The sequence below is a fragment of the Macrosteles quadrilineatus genome, unplaced genomic scaffold (assembly GCF_028750875.1).
Source record: "Macrosteles quadrilineatus isolate MER2022 unplaced genomic scaffold, UCM_ALF_1.0 Scaffold_5__1_contigs__length_97177068, whole genome shotgun sequence".
Lineage (NCBI taxonomy): Eukaryota > Metazoa > Arthropoda > Insecta > Hemiptera > Cicadellidae > Macrosteles > Macrosteles quadrilineatus.
In genome coordinates, this window is record NW_026542598.1 from 35,947,512 (window position 1) to 35,959,202 (window position 11,691).

The 11,691-nt window shown below is 34.0% G+C and overlaps 1 protein-coding gene across 1 annotated transcript; it reads left to right on the plus strand.

The window, feature by feature from the left end:
- The first annotated feature begins 369 nt into the window (after window positions 1–369).
- On the plus strand, window positions 370–11,458 carry LOC128995148 (sulfhydryl oxidase 2-like). Its single transcript, XM_054420061.1, has 2 exons — window positions 370–841; window positions 8,343–11,458. The coding sequence occupies exons 1-2, from the start codon at window positions 547–549 to the stop codon at window positions 10,046–10,048; spliced, it is 2,001 nt and encodes a 666-aa protein (XP_054276036.1). The 5' UTR covers window positions 370–546; the 3' UTR covers window positions 10,049–11,458.
- The last annotated feature ends 233 nt before the right edge of the window (window positions 11,459–11,691 follow it).

Genomic DNA, 11,691 nt, shown 5'->3' on the forward strand with positions numbered 1-11,691 from the left:
GGTGTTTTTGGCCTCTGGGGACATCAAAATAAAAAAGTAAATCGGCCACAGGCCTAGGTCTTACTATGCTAACTACGGTAATAGCTACTTCCCGATAGGGAAATTCGCTAATACATGTACGTTTGTGCCGGCTGAACAACATCAGTTTGGTATGCTATGAATGCTTTCTGTTTTGCTAAACAGAACAGACTCAGACATAGCGACATAGCCTTCAGCCTTCCTGTCTGCTGAATTTACAGGCAAAAACAGCAGACAGAGTTTAGCTCCAGCTGACAAACTTTCCCCGACAACCAATCAGCTTGCAGTTTGATTGTGCCACAGCACAGCACAGTTCTGTTCTGTTCTGGACGTTCTGGTTTTCCCTAGCAGACAGCAAATATTGCAGGAATGGAATCGGAATGACATCAATGTGGTGAAGCCTGAAGCCTAGCTACCTTGACAGATGGGGGTTAACAAGTGAAAACAAGATTTCTAATTTTAATTCTTTTGGTTTGAGAGAACCGTAAGTCTTGCGACCAAGAAGATAGTTTTACTAATGATCTGAACATGGATACCAGTCATTTTAAATATTTGCTTGCGTTGTTTTTAATAGTTTTTGTTGAATATTCTATTACATCTAATATTTCACCTGACAGTAAACGATTGTATCATGATATCGCATCTGGTCGTGGATTGTACCATGGTTTTAATGAAATAGCTGAATTGGGTGGTAGTAATTTTAAGAAAATTGTTCATAATGAAGAAAAAGAAAAACTTTGGGTGGTTGAATTTTACAACAGTTGGTGTGGACATTGTCACAGATTTGCTCCAACATGGAAAGCTTTAGCAGTAGATATTTATGGTAAGTAGGCTAAACACTTTCATCTTTATGTCTTTTGTTGGTTTCACTGTGAGTCTAAGTTAATTAGTACTGATTAGAACTAAAAAATAACTTACATCATTATCTTAGCTTAGGCCTAACTTATGCCTAGGTAGGTACCTGGTTTTACTATAGGTGAAATACCCAAAGCCCCATACACGTACCAACATATATTCAATCAACATTTTTATCTAAAAATATGTACCCACGTGTGTCCGGGGTGTACAAATTGAATCTCTTATAAATATCAAATGACTAAAATAATGTCAGACTAACTTATTTTAAATTGTGTGTCAAAAGAAATCTGGGAATGGGACCCCTAAGTTTCCTACAAAACGACATGAACAGACCGTAGTTAACATTATTTTCTACTGTACAAATTGAATCTCTTATAAATATTAAATGACTAAAATAATGTCAGACTAACTTATTTTAAATTGTGTGTCAAAAGAAATCTGGGAATGGGACCCCTAAGTTTCCTACAAAACGACATGAACAGACCGTAGTTAACATTATTTTCTACTGCTAGTCTGGGTTGCTGAGGAGATAGGCCAATCTGATGAATTTAAACCATGGTGTCTTTGCATGGAAAATTACTTGTACACTAACCTTCCTAACTTAACTTAATTTAATTTTAACGTTTTATTTTTTGAACACTCCTAGACAGTAGAAAAGTTAAAGTTAGTTTCATCGAGGCTTGTATGCAAACTTATCAACCTATTAATTAATTTTTTATACAAGCCTAAGTTTACTGGTAACTTAGGCCTATGTACTGTAAAAAAATTAGACGGATGTGTCATTAGTGTCTAAACAAATTAAGGTCCCCATCGACAGCCAAGCGAACCAGTTGAATTAGATTATTGACAATAAAAACAAATCTAATAAAAAACCTGATAAGTTTACTTGGCGGAAGTGCCAATTTACTTTCACAATGTTTTCAAACACTGGCAAGACTAGGCCTAATCGTTCCATATTGGTGGTAAACCAGTTAGAAAGTAACTTAGTGGATGACTGCGACAGAAGCTTGATGGATACCTTAATCTACAGACAAACAATCGTACATACCAACAAAAATTACTCGGCCTATTGCGAGAATCAGGGTACCTATCTTTATGGAGAAAATATATGCATCTAGTTTCCGAACACAATTACTACAGTTTTACAAAGTCATGAGCAAATTAAATAGGAGAACTGGGTTCAATTTAATAATGAAGAGTTGTGTCATTAACTCAGAACAGGTGTAACTTCTTTAGCTAGGAAACACTGAAATATGTTAGTTATTAAGAGCACAAAGTACGTTATTGCCGCTCGGCCAGAAAGAACTCTATTTAAGGGCGAATCTAGTAGTCGATTGTTTCTGAACCCATCCCGTAACTTATTAACAAATTATGCTTCATAGCCATTAGGTACCAATTGATTGATAGTTAATAAGACTTTTTACTAACACATAACACTAAGTTAGTTCCAGTTTTTACAAAAACTATAGGTAAATGTTAAGCAGTGGTGATAGCAAACTGAAAACTGTTTTAAATTCAGAGTTTTAAGGTATAATCTAATGTGAGACAGAGTAAGCAAATGTACTCATGTCTTTAAAGGTAAACATATGAAAACAAATGTGCCTACTTCTTCAAATGTAAACAGTATTAGGCGTACTTAACACCTTCATCATTGTTAAAACTCGCTGTCACGTTGACTGATCAAATATTGTTTAAGGTGATGAAGTGTGCTAGCTTCAATGATACCAATATGTCAAGAGTAGTCTCGTATGATGAGTGTAATTTCATTACCCAAAATAAAATACATTGTAGAAATGGTTTGGAATTTAATCAATTAGGCCTACATTGTAGGATTCAGATAATTCCCTTTTACACTTTTTGAATGAAAGTTAAAAATGATGTATGTAGGTTAATTAATCATCACAAAAACTTATTAAACCTAGGTAAATTTTTATTGCTGCCACTTTAAGGTTTCAGTCAAAGAGTCAAATAAATTTACTCTTTAATAGTCTGTCAGCAGCGGTATGTTATTTTTTGGATTGTAGCCGACTTTAAAGACAAGCATTATGGGTTAAGTCTGAAAAGGTTTATTTGTGTCTACTTATCAAAAGAGGGTTGTTGTATGTAATGTAAGATTTTTTCATTGTTGCCTTAAGAATTCATATTTGGTCTTGTAACTTTTAATCCCAATAAGCATTTGGAGCAGTCCAGTGTTTAAAATCATTATTTAGTGTTTGTTCTCATAGAAATAGTTAGTTGAATTCATTAATAGGCCTAAATAAGTGCCGTAGTTTAATTTTTAAATATGTTCCGTTCTTATTTTTATCAACTTGCCCATTGTGTACAAAATAACACTGGTTGATTACAATCTATAGAAGTGCTGTAGGCCTATTAATCACGTCTGCAGATCTAGACGTGTCAAATTGTTGACTCATACCCAATAATACCTTGTTGATGAGTGATGCCCACTATTTGGCCATATCTACAAAAGTGTCTTTTATAAAAACTATTTTTGTATTTTATAAATTATTTCAATGCCAGGAATGTTTGGAATTTACTCATCATTTTAGTGAATTTCCCATATAGGGAATAATCTATTTCAGTACAACGTAGAACGTAGATCTCATGATAAGACCTAATACAAAGACTGACTACTTTTTCATTTTTGACTCTTCAAGGGCCATAAACACTATTTGTTCAAATTCATACTATACTTAGTTCACACAAGTAAAAATTGTCCGATTTTACAAAATTCGGCACAAACATCTCCTTAATCAAACATGCTTGGGATTCGGGAACCAGCCTGTTTAGACTATGAGAACAGGGTTTTATGGACTAAAAATTTGGTTTTCCCCATTTTTTACCTTCAAAACTTAAAGTTTAGCAATTTATTTCTTAACTATGCTCTAGAGCTTAATAAAGCAAATAATTTAGTGCAGTATTTCTTGTACTGGAATCGAACCAAAGACCTTCTTATTTCAAGGCGAGCACAGTAACGTAATCACTTGGCTACCCTTACTATCTCCTCTTTGGCAAGATCACAGAAAACATACTACAGAAAACATACTACTATAACCCAGATGTTACTGTTGAATTTTTACAGATATTTGTGTCTTTGTTGTCTTTTTTTTTTGTTATTAATTACTCAAGAGACAATTAAGGACTCATAAAACTGCATGCTACTGATTCAAACTGACAAAACTGTATGGTAAATATGAAACAATATTTTTAGTGCAGACAAACCATTTGTGGTTTTTGCACTTTTGTATCCTATGTATTGGCAATTATTGTGTAAATAAATTTCTTGATTGATAAAAAAAAAAAGAATGCCAACCGCATGGTAAAAAGCATTAAGTGGTTTGAGAGAGCTTTGCCTGTCAATCGTAGGCAGCGCCACCAGCGTTGCTATGCTGAGTGCATGGCAACGCTGGTGGCGCTGCCTACGATTGACAGGCAAAGCTCTCTCAAACCACTTAATGCTTTTTACCATGCGGTTGGCATTCTGGGTTATAGTAGTATTTTTTCTGTGGCAAGATCTAAAACCATAGAGCTATGCTATAATATTAGCCTACTTTAACACTTTTGCAAATAAGCAATCATAAAAATCTTAAATTTAAAATTATAATGATAGTAATGTATTTTCTTATGGTAATTGCAAGGGAAACGTAATCTTTAGAAAGACTGCCAAATGACGCAGGTCATGTTCTAATAAAACTTTATACAACAGACCTACTGATGGTGTCTTCTGATTTTGTTATCTCTACCGTCACATCATTACCTCATTGGTTTGAATGAAACAAAAGATAATAAACTGACACTGAATCAATTTTTGTTGGTAATTTCTTCGTATAGGAAAACAATTACCTATCTTGTAAATAATATGTGTCCCTTGGTTGTAATAATGAGAAGCCTGCTGGTTTAGCCAATTATATTTCTTCTGTTATGCCTATATGCTATTGAAACCGAAACCTGACAGTTTATGAAATTTTCTGTTCTTGATCATTGATCCGTTCCGGTGTGTTCCCCCGCAAATCCAGCACCCACTTTAAATACTACAAGTCAAAATTTTATCCTATTGCTAAATCTAAAAAGCTAGTTTTTATGTGCTTCATGTTCCATATGTTTGATTAGGTTGATGGACAAAATGTTCCCTTATTTTAGGTATAATATTCAATATTAGGTATTTTAGGTAAAGGACAAGCGACATTTTCGAAATAGTTCAGTTTAGTTAAAACAATTATAAAGCTAGAAAAATTAAAAGAAATAAAAATAAAATCGACTATGTCTATTGGAGAGGAAAATAACATTATAATTCTCAGCTGATTAGTAAGAATTAAAACACATGTTCTATTTAAGATTAAGCTTAACAACAATCAGTTGAAGGTTTTAATAACAATAAGATACTGTAACGAAGGCAGACAGAACAAAGACAATTGACTAAATGCTGTTACAAGAAAGCTGTCTTGGACCTTTTGTTCATTAAGTTAAACCACTTATCTTGATTGGTTGTTTTGTTAGACAAGTTTAACCTATTTTTCCTGAAGAGGAATCTGCTGTTGTGAATTTAGTTCTTAATTTAGTTTATCTCCAATCTACAGTATTTAGCCTATACACGTTTCCTTTAATGTCTTTGTCAAGTAAAAGTTGATTTGGAAGCTGATATAAATGTTAAGGTGTTTTATCTTCATGTTCAATATTAAATCTAAGTGCTAGTATTTCTGAAACCACCTGAAACATTTTCCAGCATGATAATGTGTTGCATTATCCTCTAATGTAAATTGGGAAATATCTTAAAACATTTTAAAATTTTTAGCCAATTGCCCTATAAGGAAGAAGCTATTATTGTAGGTGGCCCAGAAAGACCGAGGGACCTGAAACCGATTGAGTTTTTCATTATTATTTTCTTCTAGAGAGCAAAAAAAAATATTCATTAAAATTGTGTCTGTTATAACGATAACTTGAGTAATTTTGGTTTTGATTTTAATGAAATTTGGCATGAACGTGTAGAGCTAGATACAAATGAATGAGTTAGCAAAATCGGGCCATAGAAACAAGGTTTTATGAGGTTTAAAAATGTGTTAAAAATTGGTAACTTAAAAAAAAAAAAAAAAAAACATTGTCTAGTGCTAAAAAACAATTAACATTGTATATTGTAGCATTTAAATTATGGGATAAAGTTATGGAATAAATATCTATAGCCTAAACAATTTATTTAAAATTCTCTTGTTAATCTTATGGAGAAAAAGTAAACTGAAGGCCTAGTATATTTTGCTTGTTTAAAAATTAATATATTTGGATCAAATTTAATTACTTTACCTATAATACTATGCTAATAATATTTTACTAAAAAACTTTTTCCTTCCCTTTAGCACCAAATCCAAGTACCCGTTAAATCTAATGTTAATTAAATAAGGCAGGCCTATAAATCTGACGAGTTTTAATAACAAAATAAATATTTTAATAACAATCCAATCAGACGAATGGAAATCTCTTTAGTCTGCATGTTTGCCGTGGCAGGGGTATTACTCCCATACGAGACGGGAAATATCCTAAAACATACAAACCTAACAGAATAAATTATTGTTTCTTACAAAAAGCTCTTAAAACTTTCTGCTGGATCAAATTAGTATTAAGTTTTATTTGGCACAACGCTGAAATCCCCACCATTGCAGAATGTGTTTTAAGTCGTATCGAGGTGACATTAAAGGAAATCAAAGTACAAACATAGATGGTAGGCATGAAGGTCATTTGCATAATGCCATTACGTACAAGTCTCTCGTACACAGATAACAGCGATAGCGAGTAACCAATCAGGTCGTAGCAAATATTTTAGATTTTCATCAATTTGAAAGTTGGTACAACTGATAGTTAGTAAAGCTATATTATATTGAACTTTGCTCACAACATTAATGACACGATGGTAGACATTAACAGGGAAATTAACACAAGGAAAAGTGTAGTAATACTTTCTTGGGGAGTTAAAAATTAGAAAAGAGTATTATTCAATTGTTAGCTCAGGAGGTTCAACTAATTATTTTTTTTCTAGAATTATTTTCAACAGTCAAGCTAATTGGATCTAATAATTAATTGTTTTATGATCAAAGCTGCATACGAATTGAGAAAAATTAAACCAGGTGCCCAACAATAATGTTCACAATTTTTTTCAAAACATAATTCCAATATTTAAATACTTGGTCTCACAGACCAACGTCAGCAGTTGAAGCGACAAAAACACAGTGTCACAGTCACCACTGCAGAGTTAATCTAATCCTAATTGGAGTTCAACAGATGGTAGACAAATTAAACCATGTTAAAACTGCCACATGGCTAGATCAAAACACAGTTAGTTATGGTTTTAGATTATGAAAACCTAAGTATAAAAAGTTTACTTGTTGTTTCTTTTACAGTTATGACCAACGACTAGTAGTAACAGTTTTAGTTAGGGTACTAACTGATATACCTCCTGCAATCACAATTTAACAGTTTTTTCAAAGCTGCAAAAAAGCTAAATTTGACCACTTTTTTACTGGGTCTATCCATATCAAGTGATCCAACAGGGGGTTTAATAATCTACAGTACTAGCCGCGTTGGCCGAACTTATGGGTTTTTTGCGATTTTCATGATACTGTAACTTAGCTTAACAGTAAATCTCAAAGATGAAATTCATACAGCAGTATAACAACCATAAGAGGGGTTTTTGGTAAAAATTTTTGATTTTTAAACTTTGTCCCAACTAAGATATTGAAACTCAAAATTTGAATTTTTCAAATTTCAGTTTTTGAAAAATGATAACTTTTAAAGGAATTAAGTCTCAGGGTTGATATTTTAAATACAAACAGTTAGGCTATACTGAGTTGCTACACACAAAAAAAAATCAAGTCTGAGATTTTATTCGTTCCAATGGTAGTACCCCTTCAAAAGTTAAAATTTTTCCGTTTTCTTACGAAATGTTGAGATGGGTTTAAAACTGTTTTTGAAACACATTTCAATAAATATGTACTGAACATAATATTTAGGCTGTTTCTTCCAGATTAATATGATTTTTGTTTCATCACTCTAGTGTTCATGGTTACAGAGTTACAGTGCAAGTTAACGCAAACCCTTACATGAGCAAAAATTTGCGTGTTCGGCAAAACAAAAATAGCCGCCGTAGAAGTAACAAAAGAGAAAAAAAAAATTAAAATCACTTTTGAACCCAGAATTGATATAGGTGTCTAGGATAAAAATATTATTTATTTAAAAAATGGTCAAGCAACCAATTATTTTATTTCTGGATCACTTGATATGGATTGAACCTACCAGAAAAGTAGTGAAATTATAACATTATCCTAATATTTTGCATTAAAACTTTATTTATCTCTCATAAATTAAATGGTTCTTGTGAACACCAAAAGCAATGAATTTTGTAATATTTACCAACAATAATATACTTTGCACTGATTTTTCCCTCAGTTGATCATAAATTATCTGATAGTGGCTTGTTTCAGACTGGGGTGACTCGGTAAAGATTGGAGCCGTTGATTGTGCCAATGACGCCAACAATCAGCTGTGTCGAGATTTGGAGGTCATGTATTACCCGATGATCAAGATCTTCCCTCCACACTCTAATGAAAGCTTCCTGGGCGAGGCGTTTGAAAAGGGAAAGATCAACGAAATGAGGGACAGGATTGTTACAAAGCTGAAAAGCCACCACAACAACCACTCACCTGAAGAAAGAAAGAATTTAAACTTGAAGCCTCTGACAGCGACAAAATTAGATGAAAATTTATGGAAAGAAACCCCATCAGAAGTAAAATATCTCGTGCTAGTGTTTGAAGCTGAAGACTCAGTGGTCGGGCCGACGTTGGCATTGGACATTTCTGCGGTTGCTCAAGAAGTAACCACAAGAGTGGTAGATTACAGTAATGAACATCTCGCTCGAGAACTGAACGTAGACCAAGGCGCTAACACTGTTGTTGTTATACACAGGGATTTGACCCATACGAAAATAGAAGTGGGGGAGTTCACCCGGAGAGAAGTCAACAAAGCTGTTAGAGGATTCCTCAGAGAACACGGAGTGGACATTGCAGCGGAGCTACCTGAAACTCCCACTGTGTTCAGTTCCGACGTAGACTTGAGCGACGTCATGCACATCATGCAAATGGAGGAGGACATCAAGAAGAAACTGCAAACAACAGCTCTCTCGTCAGTGGTCTTTCAACTGGACTTGGAGGGAGCTATTCGGTACTCGTTGAAAAATGAGATATCTCTACACAGAAACATCAGCGGGGAACATCTAGACGCTTTGAAAAGCTTTGTGTCGGTGCTCATCAAGTACTTCCCTTTCGGACAGCAAGGACTCAAGTTTTTGACAGAGTTGAAAAAGAGAGCGCTAGACGACAAGGTGGATGTTTCAGGCAAAGATGTTCGGCAAGTCTTCATGAAGTTGGAGGATGAGTTCAAACCGTTTCTTCCTCATCAAGGATGGATCGGCTGTCGAGGTAGTACTCCGGAGTTCAGAGGTTATCCTTGCAGTCTGTGGACGTTGTTCCATACACTCTCTGTCCACGAGGAGCTCAAGGATAGGAACAGCACAGATGAGAAACCTGAGGTCCTGTCAGCCATGGCGGGCTACATCAAGAACTTCTTCAGCTGCAGCGAGTGCTCCGCACATTTCACTGAGATGGCAAAGACCATCGCTGGGAACGTGACGACCCAGCATGACATGGTCATGTGGCTGTGGTCGGCTCACAACAACGTCAACAATCGTCTCGCAGGCGACGCCACTGAGGACCCTCAGCACAAGAAAGTTCAGTTTCCAAACAAAGAAGCTTGTCCTTCTTGTTACACCATGGAGGGATCTTGGAACAAATCCGAAGTCTTTAACTTCCTGAGTCACATGTACTCGAATGTTGTCTACCTACAACCCGAAGATCTCAGTACGACCACACCTGCTCCTGGAAGCGTGCCGTCCGCGACGCAGTACGATAAGAGCCTCAGGCACGAGATGTACGGAGACGATAGAGGCTTCAAAAATCAACGAATCGACAGTTCTTCCAGAACACTGTGGGGCTTCAACATCTTTGATATTAGCTTATGTGTATTGTTGTATATTTGCTCTGTAGCCATTTTAATTTTAGTCTGCATCAAGTTTGTTTTCAAAAGATCTTACAGAAAGAAGCATTACATCCATGATATTTTGAGTAAAGTCTGAGATTTCACTGAAAACTTACCGTTACATTCCATGGGCTGCACAAGTATTGAGTTTGTGTTATGTTACCCAACTACTGTTTTATCTATCAATTTTAATAAAATATTTAAGCGCAGTGCAGTGTATGTAATTTGCCTTCATATTATAATAGCCATTGTTAAGTTTTATATTTTTCCCTTAACCAACGGTACTTTGAAATTCTACTATTTTGTGAAACCTTTTAAAATCAACTGAGTTAAAATTTGTAGCAAATCTTCCTATCCTTTAATTTACTATTTTAAAAGGATAAACTATTGTTACTAGGCCTACCTATCTGATATAACTTAATAAACAATACAATAATCTAACTTGCGGTAAAGCATGAAGACAATAGGCAGTCATTTGAGGGGAATCATAATAGCCTACATTAGAGTAAAGTCTTTGCATAGAAATTTCAAAAGTTTTACGATACCGTCCAATGTAAAATATCTACTAGAAAATGTAAACCCATTAATAGAAATAAATCATAAAATCATAAATTAATAAATAATAGAATGATCTAAGGGCTATTTATTACAAGGCAGCTTCAAATTACATACACTCAATATTTTAAGTTTTGTTAGTTGTTCAAAATTTATGACACCCAATAAATAAATGATGAAACATTGTCACCAGGGAATTAATATTGAGAACTATAATTGTTTATTAGAGTCACTTTAAACATGTTCAGATTATTCAGAAAATTCATCGTTGATTGTTGACCAACAGCTGGTAATCACCTGTAGGCCTACTTTAGAATTAGATAAAAACATCACATATTTAAAAAAAAATCAATCTATCTTGTCTTTCTTCTACGAACAAATTTAGCGTATTGTGAAAAATATTGTGAATTTTATTTATGTTTATAAATTGTTTATATTTTATATGTTTGGTTATTTAAACCTAATTTTACGAATGTGCAGCATTTGAATTCGAGGTTGTGTTGCTTTGTTTTAATTTTGATAAAAATGAATGACTTTCCTATTCGAGGAACAGTTACAGAATTGTGTGCAGTTTTTTTGTTTAAATATTGTAATCAAAGTTGTGTCTACTTAATGAACAAATATAAAGAAGTAATTATCTACTTAGCACGCCCTTTGTCTAATCTCTCTATTTTATTTAGGTGAATAGTGTTACCAATTTGTATTGTATCGTACCTGATCGTGTAAACTATAACTGTCCATTCCAAATTTTGCTAGGATGAACAAATGCATGAAAAAATCAAATTTGGCATGTTCCGAATTGAGATTCTAGCATGGTTTGTAGATTGTAGATATTTTATTCTAATATAAGGATCTGCCGTATGTTTTAATTTATTGTTATCAAGTGGTTTGCAGGTTAGTAAGTGTGATTTTTGTATTTATATATTTTATTAATAATAAACTATGGACTATACTGGTATGGTGTATTATTTTCAAATCTTTCTAAAAAAAAGTCCAAAGAGTTTTTAAAAGTGTGTACTGCTATTGTTAAAAACCCAACCTTTGGATGAAGATGAAGCGTCATGATACCCCAAAAGCGGAGATATTCTTTAAAAATCCAGTACAAAAGTTCTAAAGGGTTTGAATTCATTTCAAAAGAAATTTTCACCTTGAACACAACAGAAACTTTGCTGTGCCATTTGGATC

Bases quoted from the DNA above. Each gene is read 5' to 3' on its own strand.
- LOC128995148 (XM_054420061.1), top strand. From the start codon at position 547: ATGGATACCAGTCATTTTAAATATTTGCTTGCGTTGTTTTTAATAGTT. The intron at 842-8,342 runs GTAAGTAGGCTA...GGCTTGTTTCAG, and splicing joins TTTAGCAGTAGATATTTATG to ACTGGGGTGACTCGGTAAAG.